Here is a 20,196-nt window from a genome sequence, read left to right on the forward strand (position 1 = left end):
ACACACACACACACACACACACAATTATCATCTAGGTCAGATTCCCCAAATGTGCCATGCCAAGGACTTGAAGCATCAGGTTACCGAATGGACCATTGGGGAAGGGGGGGATAAAACATATTTTAGTAGGCTACAGACATTATTTTGGGGGGTAAATTCAGGACTCGGGAGAATGAACCCTCTGAGACCCCGCTGTGGACCCCTGCTGGTCCCTGGACCCAAGATTGAGAACCACTGATGTAGGTTACAGTCACACAAATAGCCTACACTACAGAATCAAATAAAAAACTTTTTAAACATTAGTTTGCAGCATATTATGTTATAGCCTATACTATTTTCTATATCTTATTCTATATTCTATATTGCCTAATATATTTTAGTTTTTATTTTTGCTTTATTTTTGGTAGGGCTGCTACCCTTTTTAATAATTGTGTATATTTTAGCAAAATAGGTATTGTGTAATAAATCAATAACTAATAATTTCTCACATCCTTATTAACATAAACTTGGTACCATTTAGAACAGTGTGTTTACACTGCACATTAACAAAAAGATTGGAAAATGAAAACATTCAATTGTATAGGCTATATATTTTATTTTCGTTTTACAAGTAGAAAAGATGGTTTAGTTTTGTCTCAGTTTTAGTTTATAACCCAGTTCACAGATCAATCACTGTTATTATTGATAATAATAATAGTAATAATGTGTAAATGCCCAATCAGCCTACTTCCCATCAGATACATGGTCATTGTGACTGTAATTTTGGCAAACCAGATGAGCAAATTGTTAATTTGAGTGTCATTAATTTCCCTTTCAATTTAATCAGAGATTGTTGATGAAAAGTTTCTGGCTGGCGCCTCCATGTGGCCGGTCATTGATATTACATTACAGAGTGCCAGGTGTACGATAATTATCGTATTTGTACGATAACTTCGCCCTCTGTACGATCATCAATAATGCCAAAATTCCCATAATGATAATTTGATTATTTTGACACTTAGCTGTAGGCTAATCAATATACTAATATGGATCCTGTCTGTTTATAATCTACATGTCTTCTCACAACGTCTTTACTTTACAGCTAATCATGCATTCATGTCCCCTAGGATCCAAAGTAGGCTAATTTTTGTTCCATGGTAGAGTGCTGGAATTTCCTACGTAGGCTAGTATTATTATTTTGCTGTTCCTTTACCTCAGTGGAAGTAGCCTAGCCTACTTAATGTAGCCTACTTTAAAAGTAAAAAGCACGTAATTTAAAATGGAAAGTTGAATTTTGTGTTGTGATTTTAAAAATTAGATTTCAATCATCATCATCATGATCATCATCATTAAAATTGCCTAAGTGGGCGGTGGTTAGTCACGGTTTTGCGGGCTGTTTCTGTTTGTGACATCATCAGTGATGTTATAAATCAGGGAATTGTGATGTCATCAGTGATATCACTTGAGAAATTGTGATGTCATCACAATTGTGAGGTAGGCTATGCCGGAAAGCAATCTGGGAACCCATCGGTTAAACAAACAAAAAAAACATTTTTTTTCTATGCAAGTTGAAAGTCTGTCTCGAGAGATTAGCCAGAAAGCCATAAGAAGAAGAAGCCGCTGCTCGCATATGATAATCTCCCTCCAAAAACGGTAATTTTGACCCTCAGGTACGATAATTCAACATTTCCCACCTGGCAACACTGACTGGAGAACTGACTAGCCTACTCACTAGCACTACTGTAGCTACGGTACGGTATGATGGTAAATACATGACATCAAGACGAAATGTGCGGTACGTAGGTTTTGTTTTACAGCCCAAACGCGAAAACAATGTATTTGAACATATTCATTCGGAATATATGAGTAGCCTGGACAAAACGTTACTTGCAGATGTTTTAAACAGGAAGAAAATACTTCCGGACGGAGTCCAAAACACGATATCGAATGAACGTCAAGTAAATCAAGCACTTGCAATATAAACAAAGGCATATCGTGAGGTGTGACTACCCCTGCAGTGATATATGTGTGGTAGTATAACAGTCAACACGGGAACTCCCGGGTCAGCTCAGCTCAGCCGGTCACGCAGTTCACGTCGCCGAGGGGAAATGAGGCAACATGAGGAAGCACGTAGTCACGTACACTTCAGATCCACCGCCTTCTAACCGCTTCCAACAGCTGCTAACCTGCCTGCCTTCAGAGGAAGCGTGTGTGTGTAGTGTTTAGTTGATCATGTGTGTGTGCTGTGTGTTTTAGACAGAGATGGAGCAGTGTGTTGTGAAGCTGATTCTCCCCGGGCCCATCTTCCTCTTCCTCCTCCTCCTCCCGCAGGCGGACAGCAGGTGCTTCTGTCAGGTGAGTTAGACCCGCCGCCCGCACCCACAGTGCATAATGAAGATAGACCATTCGTCTATGCATGTTAGACCATAGAGCAGATTTGACCATAATTCAAACTTGTTATAAACACTTTAGTTTTACCTGTTACTTCTTATAATATCTTGATTGATTGTTGTAGAGCAAGCAAGGGGTGCTAGGGAAAAGGGGCCATAGCTAGGGATGAGGTAGTAGTAGAGAGAGTCAGGATTTGAGAGGTTGGTATGGGGAGTGCATGCTGCCATAAAGCTGAATGGCACACCGCTGTGCGGGGACTTAAAGGGTTGAGTTTGTTATTCACCTCCTGACTTTACAAATATTAGCCGATCATCGTCCACGCTGACGGTGAAGTTGTTTGGTCTGACTCAGCTCTCAGGAAGCTTGGATGACTGCGCCTGCGATGTGGAGACCATCGACGCCTTCAACAACGACCAGCTTCACCCCAAACTTCAACGTCTGCTGGAGTCAGACTTCTTCAGATTTTACAAGGTCACTTACACACACACGCACGCACGCACACACACGCACACGTGCGCACGCACGCGCACGCACGCGCACACACACACACACACACACACGCACACTCCTCTCTCCTCCTGCAAATGAGAAAGCAACTTAGTCCATTACTTAAAGGTATAATCCATAAGATTTCAGTTTTGTTCTCTTGGGTGACCCCTATGGTGATGAGTGGTAATTGCAGGTGAGATCCATTAGTCAGTTTGTTCAGCCATCGTATAGTAAACTAACCGCCCGCCCGTAATGCTAGCAGAGGCCGGAAAAAGTAGCTCGTTATCCTACTTCACACAAGAGTTGTCAGGAACCTACAGAAACCTACAGAGTGAGTCTATTGTGTTAGCTCCGCCCACCCTGTGAACCTACAGTAACCTACAGAGTGAGTCTATTGTGTTAGCTCCGCCCACCCTGTGAACCTACAGTAACCTACAGAGTGAGTCTATTGTGTTAGCTCCGCCCACCCTGTGATCTACAGTAACCTGCAGAGTGAGTCTATTGTGTTAGCTCCGCCCACCCTGTGTCACCACAGACACCAAGTTCATAAATGCTGCAATACTGAAAATGCAAAGGCTTCCATCAATGGGCCATAGGCTCAATCACCATTGTGTTAACTCACTATCAGATAGATAGTGACTTAACAGATATTTATTTAGATGAAAATCTTTGAGATTGTAACTTTAAGTACTGTGCTTAGTTTTGAAGTACTGGCCCGTTTACGCCACTACATTTATCTGAATATTTTACATGAAAAAGATAAGCTCATAAAATATGTTGCATTATTAGAGATTCAACTCCCCAGACCCAACCGTTATATGGAGCAGTTAAACCGACAACATTAAAGCACTTCTTACAGCTTAAAGCTAGATGTTTCTGCACCATTTGACATTGATATCCCTGACCCTGTACTTCAGAATGACACATTTGGTATCTTCAGAAACCATGGGACCTGGACTAGAATTTAAAATTAGGCTGTGTAGGTTTGAACAAAGCTTGGTTGAGAAACATGTTTGTAATGATGATCTCACATGAGGGAGTGTTTTTTGTTTGTTTGTTTGTTTGTCTGTTTTGTAGATTTTTACTGCTTATTAATGTTACTGTAAACATTTGAATGCAGGACTTTTACTTATACTAGAGTATTTTTCCATCACGATCACGATATTGCTACTTTTTTCCTCTGGCTCAGGTGAACCTGGACAAGCCGTGTCCGTTCTGGGCGGACAGCGGCCGGTGTGGTCAGAGCCTCTGTGCCGTGAAGCCCTGCTCTCCTGTGAGTTCCTCCACACTTTCTGCTGCAAGAAATCCAAAAACTCATTCACCTCCATAGACTGTATATACAGTATATTCACCTCATTGTCAAAAACTCATTCATCTCCATAGACTGTATACTGTATATATTCACCTCATTGTCAAAAACTCATTCATCTCCATAGACTGTATATATATTCACCTCACTGTCAAAAACGTATTCACCTCCATATATATTCACCTCAATGTCAAAAACTCATTCACCTCCATAGACTGTGTGTGTATACCGTATATATATATATATATTTATAAAACGGCTCTCTCAAATCAAGCAATCTGATTGGTTCACAGCCATTGTATAATTCCAGTAACCGAGTTCAATAACCCATGCCCATGTGTTATTGGTTGCCATGGCAACTCTCTTACTAAAAGGCAGCTCTGCGCTCGAGCTCCGTGTTGGGCTTTCCAGAAAGCTCTCAGCTTCTCAGCAAGCGCCAGGATTGGCCAATGTCAACTTCAGTCTCCAGAACGATCCAATCAAATCACCCGCACGTCTATCTTCTTGCTAGAGGTCCCGCCTTACAGTAGTGTCAAAACAAAAAGCTACTCGCTTGCAGCCAGACGCATGATGGCGCAACTCTCTAGGCTTTGGTTACCTCAAAAACAAAATGGCGGAGACAGCTTTCAGATCCTTGTGAATCGATCTTCGCTTATAACTTTACTAATACTTCGCAGAAAATGATGTTTTGTACAAGAATAGACGCGGGCTAATGTCTTAACCCCTCTCTCGCGCGCCCTCACTCTTAACCCCGCATTTCTAAATAAGACGTAACGTTACTTGGTGTCGGCATACGGCTCTGGTGTCGGGCTCTGCAAAAAGGTCTCAGCAAGCGCCAGGATTGGCCAATGTCGACTTCAGTCTCCAGAACGATCCAATCAAATCACCCGCACGTCTATCTTCTTGCTAGAGGTCCCGCCTTACAGTAGTGTTTCAACTGACTCTATCAGAATAAAATGCCAGTCGGACTTATAGTATTATTATTATTATATTATTATACTTGGAAACCGTTTTATAAAAGCAATATAGCACTCGAGCAGCGTGTGTTGTGGAATATATCCCGCTGATAAGCTGTTATCCCACGAGGCCGCAGGCCGAGTGGGATAACAGCTTATCAGCGGGATATATTCACCACAACACACTTGCTCTCATGCTATATTGCTTAAATATATATATATATATATATATATATATATATATATATTCACCTTGCTGTCAAAAACTCCGTCTCCTCCGTTCCACAGAGCGATGTGCCGGAGGGAATCCGATCCTCCAGCCACAACAAGGTGAGCCAGCAGGTGGAGCTCATTGGAATATTCATTGCTTGACACTTGAGTTGATGCATGAAGAGAAGACTCGAGACTTGACTTGACTTGGGGGTTCTGGTAACTTGGGACTTGACTCTCTGACTCGTACTTTGATGGCCTGAAAACTGTGTGTGTGTGTGTGTGTGTGTGTGTGTGTGTGTGTGTGTGTGTGTGTGTGTGTGTGTGTGTGTGTGTGTGTGTGTGTGTGTGTATACAGTATTCAGCGGAGGCAAACGAGCAGCTGAGTGACTGTGAGAAGGCGGAGCGTCTTGGAGCTGTAGACGTCTCTCTCAGGTTTGTTTGGATTCATCCTATTGGATCACGCATTCAAGGCACAACATCACTGCTAAATGAAAACCTAGTTACATATATATTATATATATATATATATATATATATATATATATATATATATATATATATATATATATATATATATATATATATATATATATATATATATATATATATATATATAATAAATAGCTGGCTGCCGTTTTGTATTTTCCAGTGAGGAGACCAGAGAGGCTCTGCAGGACTGGAACAAACACGATGATGAGGCAGAGCGCTTCTGTGTGGCTGATGGTAGTAATCAATCAATCAATCAATCAATCAGTCAGTCAGTCAGTCAGTGTCAACCTGTAACTACAGATTTAATTAAAAATGTGATTTTCCAACCACAGCATAATACTGTAGCTAGTACTGTAACTGGAGGTTTGCATACAAACACATTTCCTTCTGTGCCAAATTTTAGAAATATGTAGAACAACTGCTTTCACTTTAAAAGAATTCCCAGAAGTAATCAATTTTTTCACAAGTACTGTACTAATCAGAATATGTTTTACTGGTTGGGGTAATATGAGGGAATACAATTACTTCACTAAACCTGCACTACTTTTCTGGGTTTCCTGCCATCTGATGGTTAAAATTCTGCTATTGCATTTGCCATCGGCTATTGGCTGATCTTTGTTGCCAAGTGGTGACATGGCACGCTTTTAACCATTAGATGGCAGCAAACAGACAGAAGTGGTCCAAAGTTTCTCATTGAAATTATGCAAAACCATTGCAAATATTCTGTTACTCCTCCTCAACCCTGTTGGAATATGATCACATGACACGACTATGGATCAAACTCGTCAGACACCTGTAGGCCTAAGCATGTTGTGATCTGTGACTACATGCGTGTCGCTGTTCCAGATGAAGAGTCCCCAGACTCCCAGTATGTGGACCTTCTGCTGAACCCAGAGCGTTACACCGGCTACAAGGGACCAGAGGCCTGGCAGATCTGGAACAGCATCTATGAGGAGAACTGCTTCAAGTAAATGATCGTAGAATTTACACCACAGAATGGCATTACAGCACATTTTTCATCAAATGTCTTGAAGGAGAAATCCACCCTAAAACATTTTACACATTTCAAAAAGGAGGTATTGGTGATATTTCTTGAATTCCTGGGGCCCTTTGGTAGTTTATTCTATTTTTTGGAGATATAACTGGCCCATTGTAGACGTGTCGTCACCTCCAGATATTTCCGGCAGCTACATTGGAGTTTGATATCAGAAAATGTTTCAGAAATCTAGAACATCAACAGGTTTTTTTTAAGTTTAGTTTAGTTTAGTTTATTAAAGGATCCCCATTAGAAGGACATGACTGCACCTCTAATCTTCCTGGGGTCCTGAACACAGAGAATACAAACATATAATAAAACGATAAAAAAAAAAAAAAAAAAAAAAAAAAATATATATATATATATATATACATACACATATATATATATATATATATATATATATATATATATATATATATATATATATACTCAACATAACAGAGGATAAAAAGAAAATCAGACGACATAAAGAACATCTAACAACTCAAACTAATAAGATCAACAAATATACAACTGAGTGAAAATATGAAATGACATGTTAACAGATAACAGTATAATTAAACACACTAGACAGAGAAACAACATAAAATAAACCACTAACGTTAGACAAAAGCTATTTGGCAAGGAATTGCTTTGTTTGTTTTCTAAAGGCAGATTTATTGTTAACAGTAGATATGATGTCCTTTGGCAGTGAGTTCCAGAGTGATATTGATCTATATAAAATGGTAATTTTCCGAAAATTGGTTCTTGGAGCTGGGAGTGTAAAGTGACCAGCCGCAGCACCTCTAGTGCTGTATCCATGCCCAGAGGTCATATTTAACTGATCAGCTAAGCTGGCTGGTTTGTTATGACTAATTATGCTCCGCAGTAACATTAAGAGAGACAGAGACATTTTCTGTACAACCAACAGCCACGACAGCCGTGCATGCATGACATTTATACTTGTTCTGTATGAACAACTGAGTGCTAAACGAGCCGCCTTATTTTGAGCAACCTGCAACTTTTTCAGATCAGATTGTGAAGCAGAGGACCAGATTACAGGACAGTATTCTAAATGAGAGAGAACCAAGGAATGAATAACTGATTTGAGTATTGAGGGACTGATGAACGCAGAACACTTCCTAGTGATTCTGATTCCACTTCCCATTTTGGTGACAATATTATTTATATGTTTAGACCAAGATAGTGAGTTGTCAATTGTCATGCCCAGAAGTTTTATTGTGTCAACTTGTTCAATATTTGTGGTATTTATTACCAGTTTTAGTTGAGGGTTGTTGGCCAACATATGTCGGGATCCAAACAAAATGGATTTAGTCTTAGGAATATTTAAAATCAACTTGTTGCATTCAACCCATTTGTTTATTTCTATTAGGGCATTATTTAGGACACAAAGTGTCAGTCCCTCTGAATCAAAGAGCGAGAGCTTCTTTCTAGCACCGCCATTTTACTGAAAGGAACAAGTTCATCATGCCCCTTCTCAGAGATGGGTGAAAATACATCAAAAAGTATTTTGATACAAATTACAAATACTTGCTCAAAAAATGTATCACAATACAAATACAAAATACTGGTCTGAAAAATGTATTTGAAATACAAATACATATTTTGTATTTTGAAAATACATAAAAATACATTTTATAAAAACTGATAAAGAGCTGCAACGATTAGTCAATTCATCGATTAATTGCCAAATATTACATTAATTGCCTATTTTGATAATCTATTAATCATTTTGAGCCATTTCTTTAAGGAAAAATGTCCTAATGCTCTTATTCCAGCATCTCAAATGGGAAATGTTCTTGTTTTATTAGATGGTAAATCATCTCTTTAGTCCTCTGTGACAGTATTCTCCTTTGTGTACCCTCTAACACACTCTTCCATTTCAGTTTTAGTTGTTTTTCAGCACAACTAATTTCTCCCTCACTTCAACTGTTATTCACCTTCTGCAGAAGCGTCATGTGGTGGAAAAATCTGACAGTCATGACCATTGAAAATGCAGTTGCCCCCTCAGATTTTTGGGGTGGGGAAAGAGAGGGGAAGAAATCATGGCGGTCATTAGTAGTAGAGCATCAATCCCCTTTTCAAGCATGTGAAAATAAAATGCTGTTAGTTATTATGCATAGTTTGCATAGCAAGTTAGTTGGCTTATACTTGTACCTACCATGTAAAGTTAGCATTGTAATGTTAGCCAGAGCTGTTATGGCAGTGACCTGTTAGTTTTTACCACCACTATGACAGGTTATACTGTAGTTACTGTAGCAAAACACTGAATTCCATTTGATGTATCCAGGTCAATGCAGTTCTTGTGGATGTCATTTTATGTGAATAACATTTTAGGTGAAGTAAGATTTAGCTATTTCAAGAAAAGTGGCAGCAGTCTAGCTATAGTGTAGAAGTGAGTGACTAAGCTAATAACCATAAAAGCACAAATAATTGACCAAAATCTAGAAATAAATATACAGTATTTACCCTAATGAGAAAAGGAGCAAAATATTGATGGTCAAAACTGAATAATGATATCACAACAGTCTAATCCTAATGTTAATTTAAAATGAGATGTTCCTCTAAATCTGGCTTCCAACATTTTAGAAATAGCTAAATGGACCCATTGATAGATAAATCAATCAATCATGAGTGGATTCAGCACACTTTACCCGGGCAGACTGATTGAATCATTGCAGATCTATTCAGACCTTAGTTCGCCACTGAACGAAATTAGCCGGGGACCTTTGGTCGCCGCCGAATGTTTATCTCGAAATAAATATACAGTATTTACCCTAATAATGAGAAAAGGAGCAAAAATATTGATGGTTAAAACTGAATAATGACATCACAACAGTCTAAGACAAATTTCTCCTAAGGGAGACAATAAAGGATAATCTAACCCTGTTCATTTAAAATGAGATACACTGTATTCCTCTAAATCTGCCTTCCAACATTTTAGAAATAGCTAAATGGACCGATTGATAGATAAATCAATCAATCATGAGTGGATTCAGCACACTTTATCTGGACAGACTGATTGAATCATTGCAGATCTATACAGACTTTAGGTCGCCACCGACATGTTTTAGCCGGGGACCTTTGGTCGCTGCCGAATGTCGGCCCCTCAGAATTTTGGCTTGCATGACGCCCCTGGCCTTCTGTGAGGGCTTTTGACTTACAGTATAGGCAGCATTTCTACATGTTAACCTGAGGTGATCATGTTTAGCCATAGATATCTGACATCATAATAGTATATACATATATAACTGAAATCTAGAAAAAACATAGTAGGTCCCCTTTAAACAACTTCACATCCACCATCATCATATGAAAGGGAGCCAGTGGACTTGTTTGTTTGTTTAATTTCTGGCCCACTGATGATGTCATAATGGCTATGACATCATCATTGATGTCATCAGTGACATCATTATTGACTAAAATCATCTTATGACATCACTGATGTCATAGGAATGCGAAGTTGAGCAATTGGGCGCTGCGTATTAGGGGTGTCAAAATTAATCGTATAATTGATGCATCGCAATGTGGATGTGTGAATCGAATCGAATCATTGACAGATGAATCGTTGAATCTTTTATGTTTAAATTTCTGTTGACATTCAGATTTTAAAGCACTTTCTAAGTAAAAAGGGACTTGATATTTATCTGACTGCTTGTATTAATTGATGAAAAAGTAGCCATGTGCAGTAATAATACAGAAAATTGAGGATTTGATACTTGGAGATGCAATACTTTGAGCTGTATCGAGATGCATCGTGGAATCGAATCGTTGACAGATTAATCGTAATCAAATCGTGAGGCCAGTGAAGATTCACAGCCCTACTGCGTATGCCAATACAGCAGGCGAGGCCACGCAGCAACCGAGCTGCGTATGCGAGATGCAGGGCGGGTGAGGCCGCACAGCAGCCGAGCTACCGAGCCCGCGTAGCGGGCGAGCCAATCAAGTGCGCTGCCTAGTGTCAGTAAATTGTCACATACAGTATATAGTCTTTATTTAACAATATAGAAATACAGCAACATTATTTATTCCACCACAAAAGGTTACTTTTCAGTAGCCATGTAACCATGGTACTTGAAGTTGCCGCAGTATGGCTTGCTAATCCTGTGGCTAGTATTAGTTTAGACGAAGAAGTGATGTGAAGTCCGACTCAAGACTCATCCTACTCTGCCTCTGATTTGTGGTTGAGTTTGTTCTGAGCCAATCAGCCAATCAGAGGCGGAGTAGAAGTGACATCTCACATTGCGTTTTTTTTATTCCACGGTTTAAACCTGCGTCAATGTTTAAAATGTGTCAATTTGAGAATAAAATGTATTCTATGTATTTAAAATAGGCAAAATACAAGGTCTGAAAGTATTTTGATACAAATTACATCTTATTTTTCTCTGTCCAGCCAAATACAAATTACAAAATACACAAATGTATTTCAAATACGTATTTTAAATACATGTATTTAAAATACTGCCCATCTCTGCCCCTTCTCTGGGGGTTATTGAAAGGCATTCTGGGAAACGTAGGAGGTCACTAAGTAGTAGACGTAGACAATTAAGGTTGAGGGAAGGTGGGTATACCAAAAAAGTAAATTACAACGCTTTATCTCAAATTAATTCCTGCAATGATAGATGAAAGATTGATGATATATATAGTGCATCCCTCTTATAGTGTTCACCTTGGGATGGGTCAAATTGATCACTATAAGCGGATGATCATTATAACCAATGTTTTTCTTTTTCTTTATTTCTCATGCAGATTGTCATCTAATTGACATGTGTATATGTATTACATGAATACAGAACATATAAAGTAAAGGAATGTTATTGACTTTAAAAATCCATACAGTAAGTTAGGCCTCCAGCTGTTTCAAACACAGCGGTCTCACGTAAACAGACACTATCTCTCCACAGACAGAGATGCTGCGATCTCTCCATATACACACACAAAAAAAATCCATTGTTCTCAGGTGGGACAAGGCCCAAAATGATCACTGTAAGCAGAGTATTGATCACTATAAGCGAATGATTTAAACAGCATGTGTATAGGAATGATTCAGGACCAAGCGTTTTGATCACTATAAGCGGTTGATCACTATAACCGTGATCACTATAAGCAGATCCCACTGTAACAGTGTAATGGATCCATTGGTGGTTGGTACAGAAACCCTCTGTGGAAATGGTAAGAGGCGGGCCTTGGTTATAGTGATGAGTAGGATGGGGTTATACAAATCCTGACCTTGCCTTGAAACACTGTGTCTTCGCTCTCACAGACCTTATTCTGTTAGGCGACCGCTCAGTCCTGCCGGTTTCCACAGCAGCACAGGCAGCGATGGTGAGTGGCCTTTACTGTTACGTCGCACCATGATTCACTACATTGAAATGGTGAATTCACTGCATTGAAATGGTGAATTCACTGCATTGAAATGGCGAATTCACTGCATTAAAATGGCAAATTCACTGCATTGAAATGGCAAATTCACTGCATTGAAATGGCAAATTCACTGCATTGAAATGGTGAATTCACTGCATTGAAATGGCGAATTCACTGCATTGAAATTGTGAATTCACTGCATTGAAATGGTGAATTCACTGTATTGAAATGGTGAATTCACTGCATTGAAATGATGAATTCACTGTATTGAAATGGTGAATTCACTGCATTGAAATGGTGAAATCACTGTATTGTATTGAAATGGTGAATTCACTGCATTGAAATGGTGAAATCACTGTATTGTATTGAAATGGTGAATTCACTGCATTGAAATGGTGAATTCTCACTCTGTATATCTGCTTTTCTCTTCAGCGAGGACCTTCTACAGCTGGCTGGAAGGTAGGTGTTGCTGAGAGAGAATAAAGGAGACAGGCCTATACTGGCCTGAAGCCCTCAATAAGCGAAATCAGACCTTATCCTGAACCCAATGTGGAGATTTCATTAATCATAATGATATAACCGGAATTTTTTGTTTATTGCAGCCTTAACGAGGCAGAGCGATAAGCCAACAGACACCGTGACCGCAAACACTGTTTTGTGTTCTTCAGTTTCAGTCTTGCTAACTCTCTCTCTCTCACAGTTCAGTCTTGCTAACTCTCTCTCTCACAGTTCAGTCTTGCTAACTCTCTCTCTCACGGTTCAGTCTTGCTAACTCTCTCTCTCTCACGGTTCAGTCTTGCTAACTCTCTCTCTCTCACAGTTCAGTCTTGCTAACTCTCTCTCACAGTTCAGTCTTGCTAACTCTCTCTCTCACGGTTCAGTCTTGCTAACTCTCTCTCTCTCACGGTTCAGTCTTGCTAACTATCTCTCTCTCACAGTTCAGTCTTGCTAACTCTCTCTCACGGTTCAGTCTTGCTAACTCTCTCTCTCACAGTTCAGTCTTGCTAGCTCTCTCTCTCTCACAGTTCAGTCTTGCTAGCTCTCTCTCTCTCACAGTTCAGTCTTGCTAACTCTCTCTCTAGCAAGACAGTTCAGTCTTGCTAGCTCTCTCTCTCTCACAATTCAGTCTTGCTAGCTCTCTCTCTCTCACAGTTCAGTCTTGCTAACTCTCTCACGGTTCAGTCTTGCTAACTCTGTCTCTCACGGTTCAGTCTTGCTAACTCTGTCTCTCACGGTTCAGTCTTGCTAACTCTCTCTCTCACGGTTCAGTCTTGCTAACTCTCTCTCTCACGGTTCAGTCTTGCTAACTCTCTCTCTCTCACAGTTCAGTCTTGCTAGCTCTCTCTCTCTCACAGTTCAGTCTTGCTAACTCTCTCTCTCACGGTTCAGTCTTGCTAACTCTCTCTCTCACGGTTCAGTCTTGCTAACTCTCTCACGGTTCAGTCTTGCTAACTCTCTCTCTCACGGTTCAGTCTTGCTAACTCTCTCTCTCACGGTTCAGTCTTGCTAACTCTCTCTCTCACGGTTCAGTCTTGCTAACTCTCTCACGGTTCAGTCTTGCTAACTCTCTCTCTCACGGTTCAGTCTTGCTAACTCTCTCTCTCTCACAGTTCAGTCTTGCTAGCTCTCTCTCTCTCACGGTTCAGTCTTGCTAACTCTCTCTCTCACGGTTCAGTCTTGCTAACTCTCTCTCTCACGGTTCAGTCTTGCTAACTCTCTCTCTCACGGTTCAGTCTTGCTAACTCTCTCTCTCACGGTTCAGTCTTGCTAACTCTCTCTCTCACGGTTCAGTCTTGCTAACTCTCTCACGGTTCAGTCTTGCTAACTCTCTCTCTCACAGTTCAGTCTTGCTAACTCAGTCTCTCACGGTTCAGGCCAGTGTGTGGAGAAGAGGGCTTTCTATCGGCTCGTCTCCGGCCTCCATGCCAGCATCAACATCCACCTGAGTGCCAGGTACCTCTTGGATGGTGAGACACCTTCACATTAATTTAGTCAATCCCTCTCTCTCTCTCTCTCTCTCTCTCTCTCTTTTGTTGACTGATGAAGTTACACCATTGGTCAGCCGTGGCATGTGACACACCCATATACGGTGGTCCAGCCATATACTAGGTTTTGACCTAGTCTTGTTTCACGATCTAAAAGTGTAAAACCTTGGATCCCCAGCGATCGATCAGACAGAAGTAGATGAAACAGATTCAGTTTGTTTATGGATCCATCACTCTCCATTCTTTGTCCGACTGAAATGCAAAATGGCATTTCTGAAAGAAGGCGGTGGATACTCTGTCAACACAGAAATATGGACCTCAAAAAGCGCAAGGTCCTTGCTATTGCCATTTGCATCAATATTAGGCCAGACTAGAAGAAGACTGCTTCTGTCTTTGTAAACTGGCAGGCTGCTGTTCATACAGCTCTGGAAGCTGCGTACGAGTCAAAATTAGTTGCTCTAACATTTAGAAAACCGAGAGAAAAGGCCACCTCCAAATTCATCGTCATAAGTTTTGAACAGTTAACAGATAATTGCGTATACTGCAGTGATTGATGTACGCAAAAAATACAGACAAATGCTGCGTAAATTAGATGGATAGCCCGCCATTCTGTCCATCATCCATAAATATAACCCCATATATATAATATAGCCCCATGAAGAATACACTGGCTCCCCAGTCCCAAGGCTGGTACAAAAGTCATGAAAAAGTTTGAACTCTGATGAAGACCCAAGATCTCCTCTTCTCCTCTCCTGTTCCCTTCAGACAGCTGGTTCCAGACAACGTGGGGTCACAACGTGTCAGAGTTCCAGCAGCGGTTCGACTCGGAGGTGACGTCCGGCGAGGGGCCCAAGAGGCTCCGCAGCCTCTACTTCCTGTACCTGATCGAGCTGCGGGCGCTGGCCAAGGCTCTGCCCTTCTTCCAGCAGCCGTCCGTCCAGCTGTACACCGGCCAGCCCGACCAGGACCGCAGACACAAACACCTGCTGCTGGACGTCCTGCAACTGGCCAGGTCAGACCGCAGAGGACATGACCACATTCATCATATCATTTCAGTTTAGTTAGTTTCATTTTCAGGGTGGGTTTTGGTAGGTGTCCCCCACCAAAGGGCGGACTATCCAATCGTCCGTTTAGTTCATTCGTTAGTCACACTGTAATGTTGACTTTGTGCCACTAGGGGTGGTAATGACAATGAATGGGGACTGTGGTAATGACAGTGGTGAAGCAGGAATCACTGACTGACCCACTGGTGGGGGACAACATCTTTACTATTTGCTTGTTCTATTTATTTATTTATTTATTTATTTATTTATTTATTTATTCATTCATTTATTTAATTGTTTATTCATTTATGAGTTTCAGTTGTATTTTTAAGTTGTGTGAACTGTCACAGTTTTTAAAATGTAACAGTCAGCCGGCTAGAGTCAGACACTCAAGCCTCCCAAAGCTCAGGCTCCATAGGCTTCCATTGCCGTTTCCATTTTGTAATGAATCCTCACCTTCTCAACACTTGCAGCTCTTTCCCTCTGCACTTTGACGAAGCTTCTCTGTTTGCTGGCGATGGAAAGGAGGCAGCCAAGCTCAAGGTCTGCAACCATTTTACCTACTGTCATGGGACAACTTTATATATATTAATATATATATATATATATATATATATATATATATATATATATATATATATATATATATATATATATATATATATATATATATATATATATATATATATTTTAAGAGAATACCACTCAATTTAAGAATCACATTCCTATAAGCCAGTGGTTCTCAAAGTGGGGTCCAGTGACCCCCAGGCCCAGGGGTCTTGGAAGGTCCCCAGCAAAAAGGGGGATTTCAATATAATACCATCCATAAGTAACACAATGACAGAATGTATGACTATTCTGGTCATGTACCAGATGGGGGACCCTGGGACAAAATCTTTTCAAAATGGGGGTCCGTGGTCTAATTTGTGTCAGTTTAGGTGTCCTTGACGTGAAAACGTTTGAGAAGCACTGCTATAAGGAAGTACATTTCTAAATATGAAGAGTCGCTTTGGTAGGAATGTCCCAAAAAAAAGAGGAAGAACACACAAATGAACAAATTGATGTTGTTAGTTAGATTGCGTTGGGCACAAGTTATCTGTACAGTATTATTTTGAATGTGTTTGAACATATTGCTTCACCCCAAAAATGACAATGTGTGGGTTCTGCTGTGTGGTGTCGACCTCAGGAGGACATCAGGCTCTCCTTCCGCAACATCTCCAGGATCATGGACTGTGTGGGCTGCTTCAAATGTCGGCTGTGGGGGAAACTACAGGTGAGTCAGGAGGAGTCCTGCACTGGATTGGCTCTTACCAAAGCATTCCTGAACACTCGCCATCGTGGGACAGTGTGAGATCCATGATGCTATGTTCCATTTTAAAGAATAATTTTGCCCATTCGTTTCCTATACAACTTGTCTCTTCCAGTGCCAGTCTCAATCCAGTAAATCCTGTCCGCGAAAATGATAGTGATTTCTTTCAAAATTTCTGTTTCCCAAAGGATAGTTTTGCCAACAATAGGGCTGGGCAATATATCAATATTACAGTATATCAATACTTACAGTATATTGTAATACCGTGATATCATATCACAATATTACAATATCCAAAATCTAAGACTGATATGGAATAAGTGTTGTCTTTTCCTGGTTTTAAAGGCTGCATTACAATGAGGTGATGTCATTTTCTGAACTCACCAGACTGTCCTTGTTATATTATTTGCCTTTACCCACTTAATCTTTATATCCGCATTGCTGATGATTATTTATTTAATATTGTTGCAATATCGATAAAGAGGTATTTGGTTTAAAGAAAGAAACAAGTTATGTATTTGATTTTGTCCATATTGCCCAGCCCGAGCCAACAATGAGGGAGTTTTTGCTTTCCCTTTGGACATCATCAATATTTCACCAAATGTAATCTAATAGAATTTTGTATTATTATTATTACTACAGTATTTATAAATGGCAGGGACAACCAGGACATTCCTGCTCAGTATGGGAGTTTGTTTGTTCTGCGGGTGGAGGGTGATGCTTTGGCAAACCAGGATATGCTCTTAATCATTTAATCGTTTTAATCTCTCTCCCTCCCTCTCTCTCTCTCTCTCATTCTCTCTTCTCTCTATGTCTCTCGCCCCTTCAGACCCAGGGATTGGGCACGGCCCTAAAGGTTCTGTTTTCAGAGCGACAGATTGAGGCTCTGCCCAAATCGAGCGTCCGGCAGCCCGTTTTCCAGCTGAGCCGCCAGGAGATCGTCTCCCTCCTCAATGCCTTTGGAAGGTATGAGAGCCCGTCCCATTGTAATAGCATTACAACAATATGTACCATCAGCCAAATCTTTGGTTTCTCAATGCAAGTTATGGCGCTGACTTTTCTCTTCTCTAGTGTTTGAGTTTCAAAGATAAGAGAGAAAACATACAAAGGGGTCATTTATTTTCTTCCGCATGCTCAGTATACATTTTAGAATGTTTTTTCGACCTGAAATTGATGTGTAAATATTTCAATAACACATATAACTACTGTATATACTTAAAAAAAAAGCCTATTTTGTGAGCAAAGGTACAGTAATAAGCTGAATCATAACTTGAATAGTGGCCCATAATGTGTCATTTTCAATTGGAATCAAACTCGACTTGTCATATGTGTGTTACCATTCCAGGATACATCTCTAAGTCAAAGTGGCTGCTCTGTATATATAATATATCCCTATAGGAATAAAAATATCTTCTTGAAATGTCAGGATTTCCACGAGCATCAGGGAGCTGCAGAACTTCAGATCGCTGCTGGCGGAGGAGCGGTGACGGCATCAAGCCTGGCTTCACCGTCTTCACTACTGCCATGGTCCAGCTGGCTTCACCGTCTTCACTACTGCCATGGTCCAGCTGGCATCTGCACACTTCCAACATGGACCATCGTGGCCACTGCCAGCTTCTGTCTCACCATCCAAACTGAACTTTGCCTCTAGACTGCCACACAAAGTTAACGCTGCCAAAAGTTCTTGTTTTTCAGGAACCCATAAAAGCCTGTTTTCATCATGGAGCAAAATTAAATGTGCACTTTTGACAAATGTAATACTTGGGTTAGGGTTAGGGTTATTATTTGATATGGCTCAAGCTATTATGTAATACAAAACCCTAATAGTCCCAACTATTAGGAGAGCTGAATCGTGTGAGCTACTGTTGTGCTGCCACTGATTCTCAGTGTTTTTTATTCAGAAAATATCTGTGCTTTCTGTGAAGACATTGCTTTAAGAAATTCAATCATTTCAAATAATTGTCTTGAACCGACAGGTCTTCAACCAGTGTTATTATGTTGCTGTCCTGATGATGGCGCTGTTTCCAAACCAGACTGATCGTAATATTTTGTCTGATCTACTCATCAGCAGAAATAAATACAAATGTTTTTGCTTTGGAAAGACTTAAGATTGTACATTAACAAGAAACATGTGCAGTGAATTGCAGTGAAGTGTTGTGGAGTGAAAATACTTTTTTCCATATTACAGTAGTTCGACTAATGAGCTGAGAAATCAGTCTCTCCAGACTTTTCACCCTGTATGAACTGTTTTCAGAAGCAAGAGACCCATTATTCTGTGTTACTTGAGATAGATTATGGTGTGTGTGTGTGTGCAGAAGCGTCATGCCCATTGAAACTGAGGGGGCAGTTGCCCCCTCAGATTTTTTGAAAAAATAAATGAAGGGGGAAGTAAAATTCATGCTGTTAGTTATTATAGGTATAGTTTGCATAGCAAGTTAGTTGGCTATATTTGTACTACCATGCAGCTAAAGTTAGCATTGTAATGTTAGCCAGAGCTGTTATGGCAGTGAGCTGTTTTTACCACTACCACCACTGTCACAGGTAAATCCATTTGATGTTTCCAGGTCAAGATGCAGTTTTTTTAAATAATTTGCATTGTGGATACTGGATATAGTCTTTTTATGTGAATAACATTTTGGGTGAAGCAAGATTGAGCTATTTCAAGAAAAGTGGCAGCAGTGTAGAAGCTAGTGTGGAAGTGACTAAGCTAATAACCATAAAAGCACAATCACCGAAATCTCTAAATAAATATACAGTATTTACCGTAATGAGAAAAGGAGCAAAATATTGATGGTTAAAACTTAAAGTCCCTGGAAACCAAAATCCACAAAAACGTTCTAACTATGTTATTTAGGATCTTATGTTACTAATTATATGCCTCCGAAATTATTATGCATTACTTTCAACCCAAAGCCTTAAAATCGACACTTTTCTACAAGATTCTACAAGATACTTCCTCATTGAAGAGAGCAGCGCGTGAGGTGCTAAAATGTAGGAGCTTATGACGTCATAAGCTCTATATAACCTTTGTACACGCGTGCAATCCGCACCCACCTATGGCAAGTCTGTTCTTTGCCCCCAGTGACAGCGCTCCCTCGCTGTCCGTCTCCCTGTGCCTGTGTGTGAGATTAGCAAGGTGTCGGGTTTCAAGCCATGTGCTCCTCTCTCTCTCTCTCTCTCTCTCTCTCTCTCTCTCTCTCTCTCTCTCTCTCTCTCTCTCTCTCTCTCTCTCTCTCTCTCTCTCTCGGACTAGAGAGAGAGAGAGAGAGAGAGAGAGAGAGAGAGAGAGAGAGAGAGAGAGAGAGAGAGAGAGAACGGACAGAGATCTCTTCCTCAGAGCCACGGAGCAACCAGGGGAGCAACGCGCGAACACACACACACACACACACACACACACACACACACACACACACACACACACACACACACACACACACACACACACACACACACACACACACACACACACGGTGTGTGCACTCATCTCTCTTTCTCTCTCCGTTTCCCTCCCCCCTCTCTCTCGCGCTCTCCGAGACAGAAATTTCCCTGCTGTAGATGGGACACGCCCACACATTCCGCGGGAGATAATACACTCTAAAAAATAATCGATTTTCATGCGTTTTGCCACAC

At 40.5% G+C, this 20,196-nt stretch overlaps 1 protein-coding gene across 3 annotated transcripts; it reads left to right on the forward strand.

The window, feature by feature from the left end:
• The first annotated feature begins 1,691 nt into the window (after positions 1 to 1,691).
• On the forward strand, positions 1,692 to 18,661 carry ero1a (endoplasmic reticulum oxidoreductase 1 alpha). 3 transcript variants are annotated; one of them, XM_083652955.1, is made up of 16 exons: positions 1,692 to 1,774; positions 2,236 to 2,334; positions 2,722 to 2,841; positions 4,049 to 4,132; positions 5,413 to 5,454; positions 5,693 to 5,769; positions 5,987 to 6,060; positions 6,673 to 6,793; positions 12,129 to 12,190; positions 12,662 to 12,688; positions 14,104 to 14,196; positions 14,980 to 15,226; positions 15,731 to 15,800; positions 16,444 to 16,530; positions 17,396 to 17,532; positions 17,993 to 18,661. In XM_083652955.1, the coding sequence occupies exons 2-16, from the start codon at positions 2,242 to 2,244 to the stop codon at positions 18,051 to 18,053; spliced, it is 1,395 nt and encodes a 464-aa protein (XP_083509081.1). In that variant the 5' UTR covers positions 1,692 to 1,774; positions 2,236 to 2,241; the 3' UTR covers positions 18,054 to 18,661. The 3 variants fall into 3 exon arrangements, with proteins under 3 accessions (XP_083509081.1, XP_083509080.1, XP_083509082.1); XM_083652954.1 differs by having other exon boundaries at positions 1,720 to 1,774; positions 2,240 to 2,334; XM_083652956.1 differs by having other exon boundaries at positions 1,720 to 1,774; positions 2,240 to 2,334; positions 12,144 to 12,190.
• Positions 18,662 to 20,196: the final 1,535 nt, after the last annotated feature.

The sequence above is a fragment of the Poromitra crassiceps genome, assembly GCF_964638095.1.
Source record: "Poromitra crassiceps genome assembly, chromosome: 16".
NCBI classification, from domain to species: Eukaryota; Metazoa; Chordata; class Actinopteri; order Beryciformes; family Melamphaidae; genus Poromitra; species Poromitra crassiceps.